General features: G+C 38.0%; 1 protein-coding gene across 1 annotated transcript in view; it reads left to right on the plus strand.

Annotated features, from left to right (window-relative positions):
* Positions 1 to 9,821, plus strand: part of GTF2A1 (general transcription factor IIA subunit 1) — a 30,460-nt gene extending 20,639 nt beyond the window's left edge. The window contains exon 6 of the mRNA XM_029951717.1: positions 5,540 to 9,821. Within this exon, the coding sequence (XP_029807577.1) occupies positions 5,540 to 5,647 (108 nt within the window). The 3' untranslated portion in view covers positions 5,648 to 9,821. The remainder of the gene's footprint in view (positions 1 to 5,539) is intronic.
* The last annotated feature ends 13,426 nt before the right edge of the window (positions 9,822 to 23,247 follow it).

Raw genomic sequence — 23,247 nt, forward strand, 5'->3', positions numbered from 1 at the left:
TCCCCCCTCTTCCCCTCTCCCTTTCTCCCCCTCCACCTCTGCTACATACATGCATGGCGTGTGCACACACGCTCTCTCTCTCTCTCAAAATAAATTTAAAAGAAAAGAGTACTTTTAGCTGATGTGATTAGGGAAAGCTTTGAGAACACAGTTATTTTTGAGACGGATCTTAAAATAGGAATTGAGTTTGTAAAAATGGGAGCGAGAGATGAGACTTCTTTTGATTGAAATAAAGTGTTTGAGAAGTGTGGAGGTAGGAAATAAGCTTGGAAGGTGAGTTATTACCAGGTCATTTAGAAATAGAAATAAGCAGAGGTGATAGTGTTATAACTGTGCTTCTGGCAAAAGTGTTTATAAGATGACTGGGAAAAGGGCAAGAGTGAAGCCTAGAAATCAGTTGGAAGGCTATTGTAATAAATCAGGTAACAAGTGGCTATTGATATGGTAAACTAGAGGATAATTGGTGGCTTTTGAGAAAACAGTTGCCAGGTGTCCTGTAGGCAACTAAGTAGAATTAGAGATACTAAAATTAGTATGGATACTAATACTGTTGGGCCACAGTATTAGAAGAGTTAGCCATATGGAAGATGTTGCTGTATGTGAGGAAGAGAATGGTTGGTTGTTTTTATTTGTAATTTTTGTAAGTTTGTTTATTTATTTTGAGAGAGACAGGGACAGCGTGAGTGGGGAAGGACAGAGAGAGAGTCCCAAGCAGGCCCTGAGCCCAGTGCAGGGCTTGAACCCACAAAGCTGTGAGATTATCACCTAAGCTGAAGAATCAGACTCTTGACCATTGAGCCACCCAGGTGTCGAGGAAGAGAATGGTTGTAATAGGATTCCAGTATTAAGAAAAGATAGTGTTCTGGTGGTCACTAGATTGAAGAAAAGTTTAAGGTTAAAGGGTATAGACATAAAAGGATTATAGAGCAAAGGCAAAAAAAACCCAAAAAACAAAAAAACCAAAACCACTGTGGTCTAGAAGTATCAGGGAAAACAGAGGATATTTCTTTTTTAAGTGTTTGCCAATATAGGGGAGCCTGGGTGACTCAGTCGGTTAAGCGTCCAGCATCGGCTCAGGTCATGATCTCCCAGTTCCTGGGTTCAAGCCCCGCATCAGGCTCTGTGCTGACAGCTAGCTTAGAGCCTGAAGCCTGTCTTTGGATTCTGTGTCTCCCTCTCTCTCTGACCCTCCCCTGCTCACGCTGTCTCTCTGTCACTCAAAAATAAATAAGAAAACATTAAAAACAATTTTTTAATTGCTTGCCAGTATAAAATTTCCTGTGAAAAAAAGGACACGTGTATGTAAACTTGGTAGAGATAATACTTTGTGGAGAAATGTTATGTTATTAGCTAATAAACATGAGTACTAAGAGCTGTAAAATGATACCAATTACCGATATAGTTACTTTTTTAAAACCTATGAGTGAATCAGAGGTGTTTTTGGTTTTGGGGTTTTTTTTTTTTCTTTTGTCAAATTTAACTTTGTTATGAAACTAGTTTCAGGGCACCTGGGTGGCTTAGTCGGTTAAGTGTCCAATCTCAGCTCAGATCATGATCTCACGCTTTGTGAGTTGGAACTCCTCGTCTGTCTCTGTGCTGACAGATCAGAGCCTAGAGCCTGCTTCAAATTGTGAGTCTCCCTCTCTGCCCCTCCCACATGTGCACTCTGTCATTCTCTCTAAAAAAATAAACATAAAAGTTTCCTCAACCACAATGGTATGAAAATAGAAATCAGTTACAAGAAAAAAATTGGAAAATTCATTAATATTTGGAGATTAAACTATGCTGAACAGTCATTGAGTGAAAGAAGAAATCAAAAGAAACCTTGAGAGAAATGAAACTGGAGGGGCGCCTGGGTGGCTCAGTCGGTTAAGCCTCCGACTTCGGCTCAGGTCATGATCTCACGTTCGTGGGTTCGAGCCCCGCGTCACGCTCTGTGCTGACAGCTAGCTCAGAGCTTGGAGCCTGCTTCCGGTTCTGTGTCTCCTCCTCTCTCTGCCTCTCCCCCTCTCATGCTCTGTCTCTGTCTGTATCAAAAATAAATAAAACATTAAAAAAAAAAAAAAGAAATGAAACTGGAAATACAGCATACTGAAACTTCCAATATGTAGTAAAAGCACTTTGGGGAGGGAAGTTTAAATAGAGATAAATGTTTACATCAGGAAATAACTCAAACAACTTAATGTTATACCTCAAAGAAATAGAAAAGAACAAATGAAGTCCAGAGTTAGAAGAAAGTAAATAACAGAGGCCAGAATGTAAATAAATGAAATAGAGACTAAAAAGACAGTAGATAAGATCAATGAAACTAAAGAGTTGGTTCTTTGAAGAGATAAACAAAATTGACAAACCTTTAGTTAGACTCACCTAGAAAAAAGGAATAGGAGTCAAATGAATAAAATCAGAAGTGAAAGAGGAGATACAACAGATACCACAGAAATAGAAGTAATCATGAGACCACTATGAACAATTATATGCTGAGAAATTGGACAACCTAGAAGAAACAAATTCCTAATCAGAACTTTTCAATAAGGCATCATGACTAGATGGCTTTACTGGTGAGCTCTACCAGAATAAAAAAGAAATTCTTAAAGAAGAATTAATACCAGTCTTTCTCAAACACTTCTAAAAAATAGAAGAGGGAATATTTTTAAACTCATAAGGTCAGTATTACCCTGACACCAAAACCAGACGACGACACCATAAGAAAAGAACATCATCGTAAGCCAGTATTCCTAACGAACTCAGATGCCAAAATCCTCAATAAAATATTAGCATACTGAATTCAGCAGTGTATAAGATGATCATATACCATGACCATGACCAAGTGGTCTTTATTTAGAGGATCCAAGGATGATTCAACATACACAAATCAATATGATAACTGACCACATTAACAAAATGAAGGATTAAAACCTTAAGATTATTTCAAAAGATGCAGAAAAAGCATTTGGCTGAATTCAGCATGCATTTATGACAAATACTCAACAAAGTGGGTATTAGAGGGGACATATGTACCTCAACATAACAAAGGACATACACGACAAACCTGCAGGTTACATACTCAAAGATGAAAGCTTTTCTTCTAAGTTCAGGAATTAGGTGCTTAATTCTTGCTATTTTTATTCAACGTAGTATAAGAAGTTCTAGCCAGAGCAGTTAGGCAAGAAAAAGAAATAGCATCCACATTGGAAAGAAAGAAGTAAAACTCACTTTTTACAGATGACATAGTGTTATATATTATACATGGAAAACCTTAAAGACTCCACCAAAAGTAATTCCGTGAACTTGCCAGATAAAAATCAATATATGAGAAATGTTGCATTTCTGTATGCTAATAAACTATCAGAGAAGTCAGGAAGACCATCCCATTTATAATTGCATGAAAAAAGAATAAAACACCTTGGAATAAGTTTAATCAAGGAGATGAAAGACCTGTGCACTGAAAACTATGAGACCTTGGTGAAAGAAGTTGAAGAAGACACAAATAAATGAAAAAATAATTTGTGCTCATTGATTGGAAGATTTAATATTAAAGTGTCCATACTACCCAAAGTGATCTGCTTATATAAATTTCTATCGAAATCTCCAGTGCATTTTCACAGAAATGGAACACATAATTCTAAAATTCAAAAGACCTTGAACAGCCAAAGGCATCTTAAGAAAGAAAGAGACATCATACTTTCTGATTTTATTCTATATTACAATACTGTAAAAATCAAAACAGTATGGTATTGACATAAAACCAGACGTGCAGATCAGTGGAACAGAAGAGTCCAGAAATAAATCTACACATATATAGTCAATTGATTTACAACAAAGGAGCCAAGAGTATACAGGGGGGGAAAGGACAGTCTCTTCAATGAATGGTGCTGGGAAAACTGGGCAGCCACATGCAAAGGAATGAAATTGGACCATGGTCTTACAGCATAAGAGGGATTAAGGACTTGAATGTGCTATCTGAAACAATAAAACTAGAAGAAAACAGTGGGGGTATAAGTTCCTTGACGTGAGTCTTAGTGATGATTTTTTTAGATTTGGCACCAAAAGCAAAGGTAACAAGAGTAAAAATAAACGGGACTACATTAAACTGCTTCTGCATAGCAAAGGAAACCAACAAAATGAAAAAAACTTACAGAATAGGAGAAAATATTTGCAAATCATATATCTGATAAAGAGTTAATATCCAAAATGTATGGAGAGCTCATACAACTCAGTAGCAAAACAGTTCAATTTATAAAATAGGAAGAGTGCCTGTGTGTCTCCATCAGTTAAGCCTCCAACTCTTGGTTTCTGCTCAGGTCATGATCTCCCGGTTTGTGAGGTTGAGCCCTGCACTGGGCTCCGTGCTGACACTGCAGAACCTGCTTGGGATTCATATTCATGCTCTCGCTCTCGCTCTCGCTCTCGCTCGCTCGCTCTCTCTCTCAAAATAAACATAAAAAAATAGGAACTAAAAAATGGGCAGCAGAAGAACTGAATAGGTGTTTTTCCAAAGAAGATATAAAATGACCAACAGGTACATAAAAAGATACTCAGCATCACTATCAGTCAGAGAAATATACATCAAAGCCATAATGAGATAGCAGCTCATACCTGTTAGAATGACTGTTACCAAAAGACAAGAAAAACAAGTGTTGGTGAGGTGGTGGAGAAAAGGGAATCTTTGTATACTTTTGGTAGGAATGTAAATTGGTATAGCTACAATGGAAAACAGTGGCGGTTCCTTGAAACATCAAAAACAGAACTACCATATGATACAGCAGTTCTGCTTCCTGGGCAGTCAGTCACAGGAAATGAAAACACTAACTCTGATTTATGTCCTCACATGTTCATTGCAGCATTATTTATAGTCAAGACATGGAAGCAACCTAACTGTCCCGTCAGTGGATGGGTGGATAGAGAAAATGTAGTGTATATTTGTATACACATGATGTGTTATACTTTATTTATATTATTGTATACATCCATAAAAAAGAAAGCAAACTTGTCATTTATGACAAGCTGTATGGACCTTGAGAGCATTTTGCTAGGTGAAATAAGTCTGAGAAAGGCACATACCATATGATCTCACTTATTTGGATTCACAACAACTAAATAAAAATAAACCAAAAAAACAACTGAACTCAAAGATACAGAATGGTCCTTGCCAGAGGCCAGAGGGTAGAGATAGGGGCAAATGCGTGAAGGGGGTCAGAAGTACAGATTTGAAGTTATAAATAAACTCTAGGGGTGTGAAATACAGCATGTTAATTATAGTTAATGCCATAATGTATATTTGAAAGTTGCTAAAAGAGATCTTAAAAGTTCTCATCAAAAGAAAACAAATTTGTAACTATATATAGTGATGAGCGTTAACTAGACTTACTTTATAGTAATATCGAATCATGTTGTGCAGCTGAAACTGTTACCTTGTCAGTTTTCTGTCAATGAAAAACAATTTGTAAATGCAGTAGTGTACAAGACAAAGTTTTTTTGGAATGAATGGGTTTTTGTTTGCTCTATTGCATCTCTTACGTTCTTTTTTTTGTTTCTTTAGATACACAGAAGTAAAAACAAATGGAAATTTCATCTCAAGGATGGCATTATGAATCTTAATGGAAGAGATTATATATTTTCCAAAGCCATTGGAGATGCAGAATGGTGAAGAATTGGTTCTTTTCTTTTATAAATAAACAAAAGAAACTTAAAAAAAATTTTAAGTGGACAGTTTGAAACTTGGGACATACACCAACCAAAACTTAACTTCTGCATGTCAGAAAAGTGCAGTAGAATCAAAGCTACTGGAACAAAAAGACCTTGACAACATAGACACTACTTCTAACTGGCAAGCCATGGAACTGTAGCACCTGGGGCTGTGGGGTGGGAGAGGCTGGGGTTTTGGAAAACTATAATTGTCGATTTTAAATACAGGTACCTGCCACCAGTAATTAGCATGTAAAGCTTTGTCTATACTCCTTCCTCCAACTTGGGTTCAATCGGAAGATAGTTGTTGGAACGAACTGAAGAAAATTGCCTTTTGATAGATTGACCTGAAACTGCTTATTGTATGTGGTTATATTTGGTAAAAATTGCGTGTGAGCTTTTTACAAAAGGGTAAGAATTATGGTATTGAATTTTAATTCACTTGTATAAGGAAACAATTTAGAACTCTCATAATAGGTCTTAAGTATTTTTACTAGCTCTTCTCCCTCAGTAATATATACCTCTTCCTTCCCTGCTTTATGAAACATCTGTTTAAGAGTTTAAGGAAGTAATCAGTGATCACAGTTTGGAGACAAAATATCACCCAGTAATGGATATTTATTTTGATTAGGTTCTTATGAAATGTAATTTAAAGACTTGGGTCTTATTGAGTTGAGCAGAATTAAAATGACAGCTTCGGTTTCCTTAAAGAAAAATCATATTTGGTTTTTTTGTTTGTTTTTTTAGTCCTATACATTATAAAGAGACCCCAGAGTGGCTCCTCAGGAAAACAGTTTTGGTTCACAAAGGTATCATCTAGCTAAAATTACATACACATGAATAGATACAGATATTTTTTCCTGTTGGACTGAAGTATATGCTTATATATGTGTTTAATCTTTAAGCTAAACAAACATTCAGATAATACTGCGTATTGATTGAAGCATTCATTGGGCAGGTGGTGAGGACCTGGATTTTTCTTAAACAATTTAGTAACTGTAAAAGTTTCTTGTGTTCACTAGTAAACAATTTTTAAACTATTCTAATTGAAAAAAAAAAAACTTTTAATTGCAACTTTGTAATTTGAGGGGGAAATTTTGGGGTCCGAGGAGGATGGGCCACTAAGTACATACTTACCTCTCTTTTATTTGGTGGCCCTTTCAGGCCATTGATAATGTATACATGGGCTCCAGTTTGCACATCAAGAAGAAAGCATAGAAATTTGACTTCTATATTAAGAATAATAGAAATTTAGTATGTATATTAAGAATGCACAGCTCTGTATTCTGTTAAGAGGCTCTAAGGAACAATATGACAGTGCTGTGTTCCGTGTGAACTAGTTACCTGGGAGAACTGTAGGGTCACGTATCTTCACCTGTGTTTTCTTAGAACTAATGATTTTCATGGTCTATCTCGGCAAAATTCACATGTGTTTAAAATTACTTGTATATTGATTTTTTTTTTAAGTCTTCCATTTTTGTCTTCCCTTTTTTTGCCTTTATATGTGTTTCCAGAAGTAACATAGAAACACTTTACATTGCAAAGAGAAACTGTGAGTTATTAGTTTTTTTAACACAAATCTTTAAACTTCTGAAAAAGGCAAATCGTGTGTGTGTGTGTGTGTGTGAGTGAGTGTGAGAGTGAGAGCACGCGCGAGCGTGCACGCACTTCCCACCCCATATACCATCTTGGTCCCTTTAACTTATGTTCTGAACTTTGGTGTAAATGATGGTTTCTAGCATGCTATAGTTAGGTTTTATTTAGCTGTCATCAACTGGTAATACGGTTTTAATTTTTACTATATTCAGTTTTTTGGAGGGGAAGTTTGTTTACCCCACTACTCTCAAAGCACACACAGGTTTTTTGTTTTTGTTTTTGTTAATGAGACTGGGAGACGAGAAGGGAGGGGTGAAATCACAGAAGTCCTATTGCTCAGTTGTCCTTCAGTGTAGTTGTTAGTAGGTTTATATTTTACCCAGTGAAGAAGTCAACGACCTGAACTACCTATAAAAGTTTAGCAGTGCTGCAATGTTGATTGAAACCCTTTGGCTATATCATAGTTCTGCTACTGAACCTTGAATTACTATATGATACTCAGCTCATGTTTTGAGCCCTTTGTGTAGACAAACATTTGTATTCATAGTAGAATTGTTTACTGGCCTGTTTTTATAACGTTGTTTTCAAACATGAACAACCACTGCTTTCAGAATGACTCACTAGGGTTATCTTGAAGCAGGAAATAACCATTGTATTTGCACCTGTGTATTGCATATTAATTATGGCATACTTGGCCAATGCTTTAGTTTCACCTGTGAAAGTTCTGAAAGCCGGTCCAAACAACACTGCATACCAAATTGTGCTCTTATATATTATTGCATCGTGTTCCTTTTTAATCAAATAGAATGTTTTAGTTTTAGTATAGTGGCTTGCTATAAGAATGCCACTTGCTTCTCTTTTACTGTACTTGAATTCTTAATCATGCTTTTACATTGTATTTAACAAATCATTTCATTAGGTTCCATAAAATGTCATTCCTTTGAAAAGGCAAGGATTCCCACTTTCAGAATTTTAAAATGAAAATAGCATGTTACTTTAAAGAGGGAAAGTAGTTCAGACTTGGTATTACGAAAATAAGGTTTCAGAAGAGGATTTGTTTAGATTTGCACAGATGGTGATGGCACCTTTTATTACCAAAAAAAATGATTAATGTTAACAGTGCTAAGGAAAATTTACACAAAATTACTAGGTAAAGTGTGGAAATGTGTGCCTTTCAGTGTATGTACTCTTTTTTGGTGGTCATTTGGAGAATCAGGCCATTTGAATTGCCTGAGAGCACATTTAATTTCTGTAGAGAGCCACATTTGGCTAAAACAACTCTAATGTGCAATTAGTTTCTAGAGTAAAATGTCTGTTATATGAAGGGGATCTTTATATTGGGCTTTTATATTTTTTTTAATGTTCACATTTAACATTTTTTTGTTAATTAAATGCCATCATATCACATTTATATTGTTGCCTCTCTTAAAATCAAAGCCACCTTGATGTTGTTCTGAGGAATACCATCAGGATCTGAGCAATGTGTATAGTGATTAAACTGTGTTCTTGAAGAGCGTATTCTAATAGATTTTGGTTTTAGACAGCAAGAACATAAAAATATAATAGCTTTTGTATAAAGATTTTCTTTTGCTATATGAAAATCAAGGATTTGGTTTTCTTTTTTTCTGGCTTTTATGGAGGAATAAAAAGGGTTGACTCCCTCTAAGAGTAATTTCTGGTTCTCTTATAGCAATAATGTCACCATTCTTTTCAAAAGGTAAATATGCCTTGTACAGGAATGTAGACATAATTTCCTCATGGGAGTTCCCTTTATAACTTAGCATTTTCTTCACTTGAGAAAATTCCTATATTTTCAGATTATTTCATCTTGAACTTTTTTGAGCTTTTGTGCAATGGAATATTTTATTGATCCATCTTTGTACATTTTCATTTTATTTCATGTCTGTTTCCCATCTGTCTGAGTCAGCTATTTCAGATTTTGAATTCATTGGTTAAAACATAGTTGCTTTAAATAGTTCCTCATGAGTTTATGTTAAGTAGTTTTGCATTTTAATCTATTATGCTATGGAAATTATTCTCACGTTTATTATTCCCTTTTTAAGCCTGCCTTCGTCTATCTTCTGTCATTTTTTTATGATTTAAGGAAGAACTTTAAACACCGAACTTACTATTTTTGTTGTTTTGAGGAACAAGAGAAACGTTTTTCTTCCCTTGAGGGATGAACTACATGGAATTATTAACTACTATTCTAGTCAAGGTTCCTTAAATCAGTCCAGTATGTGTCAGGGCTACAATTTGGGGGGAGGGGCTAATCCTTTTGCTGTTCTGAGCTACTATTGTCAACTGCTGTTGTACATACTGTTATGTGTAAGGGCGTAAATATATTTATTATGTTTGTAAAATTCATTCTGTACAATTGCAGATCAAGGTTGCTCTTCTGTGATATACAGGATATTATGTTTTAAAGACCATCTTGGGATACAATTAGAGAACTTAGTATTTTGATGTACTAAGACCTATTTTAAGTTTAATATTTTACCTTTGCAAAAACTTTAATTAAAGATGTTATTTAAAAAAGAGTAATGTTGATTGCTTTGCTTACTAGTGTATAATATTATGTAGGTAACTGAATAAAAGCATACAGTTTAGAAAGGAAAATGCTTTACATTGTTAATAAGTTCCATTTATCAAAAGAAAAAGGGTATCATTAAATTCTATACCTTAAGGGTGGGATGACAGTCTGAATTATTAAACTGTGTTACAAATTCAGAGTAGCTTTATAAAGAATAGTTGTATTTTCCAGGTACACAAATTTAAATGGAGCCAAATGGAGCACACCAATAAAATGTAACTAAAATTGATACAATTAACATACTGTATTAAGTAATTCTCCAAAAAATAATGATAAATTATATGAGGACAAGTCTTTAAATTATTCTGTTTGGCTAAATCTTTTCCCTAGTTAAGAGTTTGTAAATGCACAACAGAACTGGATTATTGAGGTTTGTATTACATAATATATATATTTTGTGTTGTTATAGAAGGTGTTAAATAATAGGTATTTTAATTTTACAGCTAATTCAAATGAATCATTAAGTTTGGGGGGTTTTTTTTGTATATTTTAGATTCTCTTACTACTTTATCTAGGAAACCAAGTTTTAACCATTAACACAATGCTAATAAAGACATTTATTGCCAGCAAATCTTGTATTTTTACAGTAATTTAAGCTCCTATGTTGATCTTAATCATTTTGACCTCAGTTTCTCCATCTGTAAAATGATGTCAGTGTAGTTATGAGGTATATTGCATTAAAGCTTTCAGAATTGTGCTTGGTAACAGCAAGCACTCAGATGTCACAAATTTTTAATTTTGTAATTATATACATCATTTAAAATGACGTGGAGCTGAAAAACATTTTTTAATGGTGACAGAGCAAAAAAGAATGTGATCTGGTTAAGCAGAGGCAGTGAAAGATTTGGTTACAACCCAATAAATTAAGGCTGGGAGGTTGAATCCGTAGAGCAAGGGCTGTAGCAAAATGTGCCCGTGGGAGGAAAAGCGGGATAGGCATAGGGGACGGGAATGAAACACGATGTGAAGGCTAAGCTTTTTTCCCCCCCAAAAACTAACATTCTGAATTATAGGTCTAAAATAGGTTGAATTTTATAAAAGCTAAAACTAGTAGAATTCTGTTTTAAAAATTAATACAGTTTTCCTAAATTTCAATGGATTCTTACCAAATCATTTATGAAGAAAAACAATATTGAAATATTGTTATAAAAAGATTTTGAAGTTCTTCATTACATCACCTGAGGCTGACCTGAATGAATCTTCTAGTGATTGTTGGCAGTCCTTCTGGAGGTAAGTGGCCTTTGTGGCAACACTCCTAATCCTCAGCCAAAGAAGAGGCAGAAGTAGTTGCTTACTTTTGTTTGTTTTGAAATAACAATTTCTTGGTCTGAGAGGAAATTGAGTACAGAGCGTACATATATTAACTCTCATTCAACTCCTTCTATAGTGACCTCCCGTGGGCCAGGAACTGTAATCAGTTCTACTGTAGGACCCAGAGATGGGCAGTTGCTGCCTTTGAAAAGCAGTGATGTTGAGGGGTGCCTGGGTGGTTCAGTCGGTTAAACATCTGACTCTTGATCTCAGTTCAAGTCATGATCTCATGGTTTGTGATTTTTGAGCCCCTCTTTGAGGGCTGACAGCACAGAGCCTGCTTGGGATTCTCTCTCCCTCTTTCTCTGCCCCTCCCCTGCTTGCTTGCTCAATCTCTCAAAAACAAACATTAAAAAACGGAGGTTTGTGTGGGTTCTAATTCTCGTAGAGATTGGATTAAGAGCAATGTAAATGGGGTGTTTATCAAACCTGACTATCTTGGGGTTGTGAATGTGATGAGATAATGCATGTGTTGCATTTAGCACAGTCCTTGGCACATGGTAACTGCTCAATAAATGTCTATATACCCATATATTTTAGTAAAGAATAATGGCCCCGGAGGAGATCTTAGGTTGGCTAGGTTAATTTTGTGAGTTTTCATAATCTTTCCATCTTAATAGAAACAGGTTAACAGCCTGTGATGATGCCTCTGCAATTGAATTGAGGGATTCAGAAGAATTAATATATGTATTGGGCACTGAGTTTGTTAATAGAGAATTCTAGAAGTGTAGCTGTAGTTGTGGCCTTCACATTGGAAACAAATTTTGACTTCTTGAATCAAGAATGTTCTGAGTCTTCACTTATCTTCACACTTCACCTTTCCAAAGGTGGTGGAATTCAAATGATACCAGTTACCTCCTAAGCACTTCTGTAATAGCCCATTTTGCCAAACACAATGTTGTATAAACAATTCATTCCTATTTGTTTCCCTATCCAACCTGGTGTGTCAATAACTACTGACATTTGAAACATAGTGTCATCTCTATCTTCTTCCCTAGTCATATCCAATTTTAATAAATGGCTCTACCAAACAAAACCCAAGAGTAATCCCTGAAGCCTTCCGCCCAATTCCTCACTTTATCACATCCAAATCTATCAGCAAGTTTTGCAGGGTCTGCTGTCAATATGTACATGGACACTTCTATTTTTGCTGGTACCTAGTCTAAGTCACCCATAAACCATGTCATCAACCAGTCTGACAAAGCTTTGTTGTACTTCATATTAAGGGAGAAACACAGTGGGTCAGGCTCCCTCAACTGGATTGCAAATGTGTCCATCAGAGACCCCCACCTCAGCTAATCTGTTTGTGAGAGGATGAGGGCCCCTGCCTATTATTCTCTTGCTGGCCCTGACTGGTAAGTTTGTCTCACTAAATCCCATTGACTCCTATCCATCTGCAATTCACTTAGAGTCCTGATGCACAAGTGGCAACTACTTAGGGACCCATCTGGCAACACAAGCATGCAAAATACAATTCCTAAGCAAGGCATTTGCACCTGATTTTGCCCTTTGCCTGCAACATTCCCCCTTTAGATCTTTATAGTCCCAGAATCAAGAACATTCCTATTGTTTCTACCATGCTTTATCTTACATTGAGACCTCCTAATGATTTCTTTCCTTGTTCCAGATTTGCTCTAGCTTTATTTTATTAAAACAGAAAATTGATGTTTTCCACATATAATGGACTCATACAAATTAATAAGATATTCTACAAGGGAAAATGGACATATAGAACGACAAAGTCAGTTCTTCAAAGAAAGGCATACATCAATCAATTGGCCTTTTCCATAATTGAAGGAATACAAAATAAGACCATAAGAATATATCTGTATCTATATCTATATCTATATCTACATCTATCTATCTGTCAAATGACTAGAAGAAAGAGTGACCTGTCATGGTCAGGGTGTGGGTAAATGAGCTTTAAGATAAATTGGGTGTGAAAGTCTAAATCGATACAAATTTTCTGGTAGACAGAGGAAACAAGAAACACAAATGCTTTGAGTCAGGAAAGGGGGATGATGTGGAAAGGCACAGAAGTTTATCCAAAGAGGCTTGATTGTAGTGAGCATGGGAGAAGACAGATATTTGGGGGAGGAAATAAAGATTCATATTTGATATATTTTTAAGTGTGTGGTGCCTGTTAAGGCATCCAGGTTGAGGTATCAAGATGGCAAGTTGGATATAAGCAGATGAGCTCAAGAATGTCTTAGCTAAATAATATCTCTGGAAATTATCATCATACAGAGAACATTTAAAGCCATAGAAATGATTTACCTAAGCAAGAGCACAAAGCAAGATAACAGAAAGGAAGAGGGTCCAAGATCAATTCTAAAGGAACTCCCATGGCAAAGATTGGGAAGAAGAGTAGTTAACAGGACTGGCTACATAATTTGCAGAACCTAATTAATCCAAAATGAAAATGTGTGGCCCATTGTTCAAAACTTACTAAAAATTTCAAGATGATGACCGCAAAGCATTAAACCAAAAGCGAGGCCCTGTGTGGCTATACTGTCACATGCCCTTGAAGCTGTCTCTGAGAATCAGTGGATTGAATGAGGAAGCAAGGCCAGTAAAGTAGGAAAAATGGGGAAAAGCTGTCAGTAAGGACAGTATTTTGGTGAGGATTGGGCCATCCTACTGCTCTGGCTGTAGTCATGGATTCAGGGGTGGGAGTGTGACTAAGAAGTCATTCTGTGAACTTCGGGACTCTTGTTTGAAATGCTGGAAATTTCTCTTTTTCTTGGCAGGTTGGAATGAGGAAGCACTCCAACTGAACTAGCAGTTATTCTATGACCCTGAGGAGAATCAAGCTTTATAGACACATGATACACAGGGAGGCAGAGCAGAAGATGGAAACAGCATCCTTAATGACACAACTCAGTAGGTAATTTATTCCATTTCCAGTTATCTTAGGTAATGATTTTATATTTTATGTTTACCTTTTTTTTCCTTATTTCTTCCCCCTTGGCCCCTTGCCTGCCATTAGCTGTATATAATTTTCTGCATTTTCCTTTGCTGATTTGCTGGCTTGGTTTAGGCCTAGGTTTTGAGACTGTGTCTTTACTCTCTTGCTTCCTTAGAGTTGGAGGGTCTGCAGGCATAGCCGTAGATACATAGTGCAAAATACCATAGGATAAAATAACACAGGCATTGGAACCAGACTGATCTGAAGTCTAGTGCCAGCCATGACTACATCCTCTGATCCTTGGTTTCCTCATCTGAAAAATGGACATAATAATAATGGTTATCTTTCATCTTTGTTGTAAGGTACAGTGTGTATAAAGTGTAGGGCACATGTAAGACTCTGAAAATATTTTGTTATGTTGACAAAAAGGGCTCTAGGGTTCTTCTAGTTTGAGTTTCATATTCTACATTTGAGACTTTAAAATGCCAAAATGTGATGCAAAGTGGCCAATGTTGTGCAAATAATAAAAAGTATAGCCAGAAGGTCCATCTAGGTAGGTTCCCTTTCCACTTCTCGAGGCATGCAACCTATAGAGAGGGATGTTACATAGCCATGATTTGTTGAACTTGTTTTAATCGTGTACAGTGGTGCTTACTTATGCTTAGTTGCAATACAAGGATAGGACTTCTCTTCCTACACCCAGCCTACTTTATGTATTTATACCAACTGCATGTGTTCCTTGGCACTTAGTCTGTGTCCCATGTGACAACCTTAATTCAAAGTCAAGTAGTTACCCTCCTAGACCTTTCTATCTTCTCCAGAACTTATCGGGCAGAAGATGCTGAAAGCTTTGTTGTCTTTTCAAAATAAAAGTCAATTGTATTCTGAAAGGCAAGCTTTGAGGGCCGGGAGGGATACCTGGGGACCACCAGAATGTCTGTGTTTGCTTAGCCTTATACTTCCTTGTGTGAAATATGCCTAGCTGTAATTAGAGACACAGCCACAGGTGGCTGCTTTGTTGTTTTAAATCTCAAGGAGCTCCATTTAAGGGAGTAATTTCCATTCCTTCATAATCACCTGTTTACAAGAGTTCTGAAATGTGAAGAAGCTCGACATCTGACAACTTTACGTATCCCATAGGATGAGGGAAACTTGAAGGGTCATTGGGGTCATTTTGGATTTTTTTTTTAGGGATAGCTGCTTAGAGGCCATGAAGCTGATCACAATTTGGGGATTATGAGAAACCTCCAGAGAAGAATATTCTATATGGGTGAATAGTGAGTCTCTGGACTATAAATTCCATTAGGGCTGTGACTGTCTTTCAATTTTATAACTATATTTCCAGATTTGGACTCTATACAAGACATATAGAAGTACACATGTGTCAAATGAATGAGTGATGAGCAGATAAAAGTGATGCGCTGGTTAATTTGAAGAAAGTCAGAGATCTGCGTCCTTCATTTTAAAGAGCCTGCTGACTTTCCTGCACATCTGTCAGAACGTCCACACGGAGGTGAGGGTGGCAGTGTGGGGAGGGCAAGAGGCCCAGGAAAAGCAAGAGTTCCAGCCAGCTTAGTTTTGACAGAGGATGAAAATAAAGGCTTCCTATCGCTGTTTAATTTCAACGGGATGAATGAGAGATCTTTGTAGGTTAGGCATCACAGAGCACTCTGCCTATTTGCTTCATGCCAAGCAGGATGGAGGGCAGGGCTGTACCTCTTTTCATGGAAGTAGGATGGAACAGGTGGTTCCTTACCTGCCTCTGTGTCCAGAAACAGGAGCCAAAATCTCAAGGTACCCCATCTGATGCTTGCACTCAAGACTTTGACCTTTTTTTTTTTTCCAGTTCTTTCATTGTGTTAAAGGACAGAAACATAAAATTTACCATTTTAAAGTTTTAAGTGTGCAATTTGTGGTATTAAACACATTTGTAAAGTGCTACCCTCACCACCATGCATCTCTAGAGATCCTTTCATCTTGTAAAACTGAAACTTTATGCCCATTAAACAGTGACTCCCTGTTTCTCCTTTTCCCCAGCCCCTGATAACCACCCTTCTACACTCCGGATGACTTTAAGTACAGTTCCTCAGTGGAATCATGCAGTGTTTGTCTCTTTGTGACCGGTTTATGTCACTTAGCACAATAACAGGTTTAACCATCCTGTTGCGTGTGTCAGAATTTCCTTCCTTTTTAAGGCTGAATAATATTACATATTTATCACAGTTTGCTTATCTAAATTTATCTGTTGATGGACTTTTAGGTTGCTTCCGTGTTTCTGGTATCGTGAATAATACTGCTGTGAACATGGGTATACAGTATCTCTTTGAGACTCTGCTTCTAATTTTCTGGGGGTGGGGAGGGAGTGACACTGATGTGTGGTAATTCTATGTTTAATTTTTTGAGGAACTGCTATACTGTTTTCCCCAGCAGAGGAACCATTTTACATCCCCACCAACAGTGCAGGAGGGTTCCAATTTCTCCACATCCTCGAGGACACTTGTTTTTGTTTCTCTCCTTCTTTGATTGTTGCTGTCCTCATGGATGTGAGGTGGTATCTCACTGTAGTTTTGGTTTGCATTTCTTTAATGATTAGTGATATTGAGCATCTTTTCATGTGCCTATGGACCACCTGTATGCCTTCTTTGGAGAAATGTCTGTTTAAGTCCTTTGCCCATTTCTGAGTCAGATTGTTTTTGTTGTTGTTGTTGAGTTTTGGAGTTTTCTAAGTTATTCTGAATATAATTCCTTATCAGATACTCGATTTGTAAATATTTTCTCCCAATTCTATGGTGTGCCATTTTGTTTTGTTGATTCTGTCTTGATGTATCAAATTTTCTAATTTTTATGAAGTCCTATTTGCGTATTTTTTATTTTGTTGCCTATGCCTTTGGTATCATATCCAAGAAATCATTGCCAAATCCAGTGTCATGAAGCTCTTACCCTGGGTTGTCTTCTAGTTTTTATAGTTCTATGTCTTGCCATTAGGTATGTGATTTACTTTGAGTTAATTCTTGTATATGGTGTCTGGCAAGGGTCCAATTTCATTCTTTTGCATATAGACATCAAGTTTTCTTAGCATCATTTGTTGAAAAGACTTTCTTTTTTTCCCATTGAATAATCTTAGAACCCTTTTCAAAAATAATCTGACCATGTATGTAAGGGTTTATTTCTGGGATCTCTATTCCATGGTCTGTATTTTGTCTTTATACCAGTGCCACACTGTTTTAATTACTGTTGCTTTGTAATAAGTTTTAAAATCAGAGGACTTTGAATCTTGGGGTCATGAAATAAAGTTATAGGAGCCATCAGAGGTCCTACATAAGGTCAAGTCCAGTGGTATGACAGTGACTCTCTGGAGCAAGGGTACCAGGGGCAGCCCTCTAGGCAAATTTTTGCTAGGGCAGGTCTGTGGTTTTGCCTTTGCTTATTCCTGCCTGAGATTGGTTTTCCAGGCTTCCTGTTAATTGTGCAGACTACTCTACCCCTCAAGCCAATTCCCTTTTCCACTTAAGTCAACCAGAGTTTATTTCTTTTCTTTGCAACTGAGAACCTTGGTGGTATAGCTCAGTTCATCTGGGAATGAGCAACCTTAAGCATTCTGTTGGCATGAAAAGGTTTACTAATAGTGCAAAGGAATATCTGTTGAATGGCTCAGTAGCAAGTTTCATGCTCAGTTACATTTCTATATAGGATTCAAACACTTCCACATATATCTTTTGGCAAGAGGGGGCAAAAAAGGTTTGATTCACCAACACTGTGAAAATAATGAGAGATATCTTAAGAATCACCTTCCTTCCCTTGCAAAGAGGCTTCTACCTTTACATTAACCTTTTCTTTCCATTAAGCATCCAATATCCTCATCTTCATGAGATATACAAAATAGCAATGTATAGACACTATTATTAGCAATATTATTTATTGTTTTTTACCATTGTGGTTCTAATTATCCTCGAGAACAAATGAGTTTCAGTTACATTTTAGTCCTTTACTTGTATTATTCATGTGCTGAGTACCTGCTCTGTGCACAATGAGAGCTAGATCCCAAATCCAACCCTAAACATGACTAGTTGGGAGGGTTGACAGTCTCAGATCAAGAGGCTTCATTCCTCACATAGCTGCTCATTGGTGGCCAAGCTGGTGCTTGTCTGGATGAGGCCACTGGAGGCCCATTTGTAGGGGATGAAGGAGCATGGAGGATTCATAGTCATCGACATCTTCCTGAACTTATTTGAGCCGAAGTATGCTCGCATTGATTGGGTCCTTTGCTCCAAAACTTTCTTTCTTTTCTTGGTGTGAACACCTATCAAGATCCTAGGCCCTATCCTTAGATGGCATTAAGTTTATATGTTCTACATTATAAGGAGTAATATGATATGTACTTCATGTTATTTTCATAGTCTTAAAATCCTCCTTATGAGCTTTCCGATAGAATTCCATTTCCCATAATCAAAGGACCTTGTATGGGGAGTTCTTGTTCTCAAAGAGGGCATTAAAGATGGAAGGAGAAGATCACTGAAAGATGTTGTAGATTTTTAGTTTTTGAAAGTTTATTATTTTGAGAAAGAGAAAGAGAGAAAGCACAAATAGGGAAGGGCAGAGAGAAGGAGAGACAGAATCCCAAGCAGGCTCTCTGCCATCAGTGCAGAGCCCAATGTGGTGCTCAAACTCACAGACAGTGAGATCATGACCTGAGTCAAGATCAAGAGTTGGATGCTCAACTGACTGTGCCACCCTGGAGCCCCGAAAGAGACTTAAGAATGAACATTTCTTGGGATGCCTGAGTGGCTCAGTCAGTTAAGCTTCCAACTTCAGCTCAGGATCCATGCATGATTTTGAGCCCCACATCAGTCTCTGTGCAGACAGCTCAGAGCCTGGATACTGCTTCAGAGTCTGTGTCTCCCTCTCTCTGCCCTTCACCCACTTGAGCTTGCTCTCTCTTTCTCTCTCTCTTTCTCAAAAATAAATAAACACTAAAACAAATTTTCAAATAGAGTGAATATTTCTTGAGTGCCAAATTTTTTAGTTCCCGTAATAGTCCTCTAGGTGATTATTGTTATCTTCCTTCTACAAATGGTTGACTCAGATCACATGGCAAAATGATAGTGAAGCTGGGACCTGTTGGTTGAGTGAGGTCAAGATCATAGTTAAGACTAGGGGTCCCTGGGTGGCTAAGTCTGTTAAGCATCCAACTTTGGGTTAGGGCATGATTTTGTCATTTGTGAGTTTGAGTCCCACATCAGGCTCTCTACTGACAGCTTGGAGCCTGGAAGCCTGCTTTGAATTCTGTGTTTCCCTCTCTCTGCCCCTCCCTGACTCACACTCTGTCTCTCTTTCTCAAAAGTAAACATTAAAAAAAATTAAGATTTTAGGATTAAATGGTGCAGGAATTTATGGTGAGTTTGCAGGAATAAATGGTGTCTGCTTTAGCTCTACCTGCTGGCAAGAGTCTGTGGCCCTTGTGGCAGCCTAGTCTATTTCTGTTCAGAGGATGCACTTGTATTCTGGGAGCACTCCTCCAATCCTTACTGTCCATACTTCCCACTCTGAAAAGGCAGGGAAACAAGCACAATGGACCAGGGCCATCATGGTGAAGTCAATCTGGAGAGTGGTTCTGTGCTGAGCTGGACATCAGCAAAGTGTAGAGTTACGGCTTTTCCTCTCTGCTGATAGCAGATGTTTAACTTGATTTTAAATGACTAAAGGAAAAGAGTGCATTTTCAGAAAAAGAAATCAGTATTTTTGTTTGCCTGAGGGAAAGTCGTCTATATTGGGCTTACACCACTTGTCTTCTGGAAGTTTATTCCCAAGAGAGCTTCCTAATGCAATTGAAGTGGCTCTGGCTTCTGAGGAAGAAATAGTTTTTTTTGGTGTAAGTTTAAATTGACCTAAATATCACAGTTAGTATTTTTATTTTTAATGTTTATTTATTTTTCAGAAAGAGAGAGAGAGAGTGAGCAGGGAAGGGACAGAGAGACAGAGAGACAGAGAATCACAAGCAAGCTCTGCACTGTTAGCACAGAGCCCAATGTGAGGCTCAAACTCATGAACTGTGAGATCATGACCTGAGCCAAAATCAAGAGTTGGATGCTCAACCAACTGAGCCACCCAGGAGCCCTGTGTTGAGTTTTGATAATAATATATTTGTTAGCTTCTTTTGTATTATATACTTTAAAAAAACATTTTTACATTTTCTATACTTGACATAAATGAAATAAGACTCATAGGGAAAAGTCTGTTATAAGATGGCTGACAGGACTGATAGGGAAATTCCTGTCCCCAACTGAAGACTCCCCTTCCAGGGTTTTTTTCTTACCCTGCTTGGTGTGTGCCAAATTACTACTAATGAGGGCTGCAGAAGTAACAGACTATAAATTGTTTCCTCTGCTTCTGCTTGGGACTCAGACCTCTGGAGACCATCTCCTCTGAGCCTTTGGGTGTAAAATAAACCTCCTGTCTTCCAAGATCTCTGAGTGTTGCTTGGTTCTTCTGCCAGGTGATCTAGACCAGGTTCTGTAACATTTGGTTCCCTGACCAGGAAACCCAGCCGCACTGGCCTGTTGTTGCCACCGGTTTGAGACGTTGGCGAGGCGGTGATGGACAAGGAATCGCAAAGGAGAAGTGCCCTTGCCTGATTTTTGGCAGCCTCCCAATTGGTCGCCTCAGTCCAGACCTGCTCCTCCACTGTTCCTGCCAGACTTGAGGAGGCATGGCAGGTAAGGACCTGGACCTAACTTCGAATACTGGTAAGGCCTGGGCCCTAATTCTGTCCTGTCCAGCCCACCTGTAGTGGTGGAAGGGGGACCTGATCACTCCCCCAGAGACCTCAGTTGTCTCACAGGTAGGAATTCTGTGGGAGGGAATGTAATAACTGCTGGTGTGTATGTGAGTGTTAATGTGTGACTTGATCTGGCTTGCCTGCCGGGTTTGATTCTGTGGCTCCATGGGTGGGCACCCTTAACATCCCCAAAAGCCTACGGAGTCTGAGTGGCCCCCTCTGTGATTCTGTGGTGAAAGGTGTACAGTCTGGTGGCATCAGAATAGTTTCCGATCATAAGTCACAAAGCTGAGACTGCTAGGGCAAAGTGTCACCTACGTTCCTTTGGGACACGGCCAGACGAGCATCTGACTGGTCTCCTCATTAGAGGGGACACCCCTACCCCCTTCTCTATCTTTGCGACTCCATCTCACAGGAATATTACAGGGTCAGGACAGAGCAAAGAAGACAATCACAAAAATTCAAATACTACATGATTCCACCCATATGAGGTATCTAAAGGTGTCAGATACATAGAAACAAATTAGAAAGGTGGCTGCTGCAGGCCAGAGGAAGGGAGGAATGGGGAGTCGTTTAATGATCAGAGTTTCATTTTTGCAAGACAGAAAAGCTCTGGCAATTGATTACACAATAATGTGAATATAGTTAGCACTGCTAAGTAGCTATATATACTTAAAAATGGTCAAGATGGTACATTTTTAAATATGTTTTTACCACAGTAAAAAGAAAATGTTGGTATCTTATTTTATTTTTAATTTTTTAATGTTTAATTTTGATAGACAGTGTAAGAGGTAGAGGGGCAGAGAGAGAGAGAGAGAGGGAGACCCAGAATCTGAAGCAGGCTGTCTGCAAAGAGCCTGACATGGGGCTTGAACCCACAGACAGTGAGATCATGACCTGAGCTGAGGTTGAACACTCAACTGACTGAGCCACCCAGGCTCCCCTAAGTATCTTTTAATAAACATTGTCTTCAGTATGGAAATTAATTGGACAACTCTTGATTATACAGTCAGATCCCAGCTATCTCACTTGTTTCGAGAGTAAATTCCCCTGGGTTCCGAATTTGTTTGCATGTAGGGCTCAGCTCATGTGTCCAACTCTGGGGGGATTATACATATCTGTGTTAGAGAGTAGATTAGAAAAAAACAGCTAGAGCCCAACAATTTTAAGAACAGAAACAGAATTTATCTATTTAATTACGTCTTTCAATCTGACCACTGAGAATTTTTATTTGTGTTTAAATAGAAAACAGTGAAACAGTGCCTACTGTGAAGTGCAGTTGTTTTGTTTGGTTTAGTCCATAAATGAATATATTTGCTTCATTTCATGATTATTACTGAAAATAATGGCATCATATACAGGAGGAGGAGGAGGTGTTTAAAAATGAAATGTTCTGGGTGTCAGGAACTGGGCATCAAGATCAGACCCTATTTAATAACTTGAAAACAAACACATTAACTACAGAGCCTGGGCTTCAGAGTTAGATGCATTTGAATTTGAATTCAGACTCCACCTTTCTTCAGCAGACTTTGGGCACGGCTTTTAAACCCTTTGTCTGCTTAAGGGGGATAAGTATACTTCCTCCCTTGTAAGGATATTTTGCTGTGAATAAAGGTGAAAGGGACCTCAAAGTGCCTAGCACAGGAGTAGGACAGAGTAAGCATGATATGTGCTAGTGCATTGGTTTTCTCGGCTGCCAAAAAGATTTCTCCTTAGAATAACCCAAATTCATCTTCATGGTTCTGGAGGTCAGAAGATCAAAGTCAAGGGGTCAGCAGGGCTGTATCCCCTCTGAAAGCTCCAGGAGGAGAGTCCATCCTTGCCTCAGCTTCTGAAGGCCCAGATGTTTCTTGAATTATAGCTCCAATCTCTGCATCTTTTTTCTTGGCCTTTTCCTCAGTGTGTCTGGTAACTCTCTGCCTTGCTCTTAGAAAGGCATTCATCACTGGAGCGCCTGGGTGGCTCAGTTGGTGAAGCATCCATTCGATTCTTGGTTCAGCTCAGGTCATGATCTCAAGGTTTGTGAGTTTGAGCCCCATGTCACTCATTGCACAGACAGTACATAGCCTGCTTGGGATTCTCTTTCTCCCTTTTTCTCTGTCCCTCCCTCTCTTACTCTATCAAAAATAAATGAAAAACATTAAAAAAAAAAAAGACATTCATCTCTGAATTTACATCCCCCTTGGGTAATCCAGGATAATCTCACCTCGAGATCTCTAATTACAACTGCAAAGACCTTTTTTTCCAAATAAGGTCACATTTCCAAGTTCTAGGACATAGCTATGTCTTTTGGGGGCTCCTCGTCAATCTGCTACAGCTAACCATTGGTATTATGAGTATCAAACACTGCATATATGTTGGGCTCTGTGCAGAGTATAG

Source organism: Suricata suricatta, chromosome 9, assembly GCF_006229205.1.
Source record: "Suricata suricatta isolate VVHF042 chromosome 9, meerkat_22Aug2017_6uvM2_HiC, whole genome shotgun sequence".
Taxonomy (NCBI): domain Eukaryota; kingdom Metazoa; phylum Chordata; class Mammalia; order Carnivora; family Herpestidae; genus Suricata; species Suricata suricatta.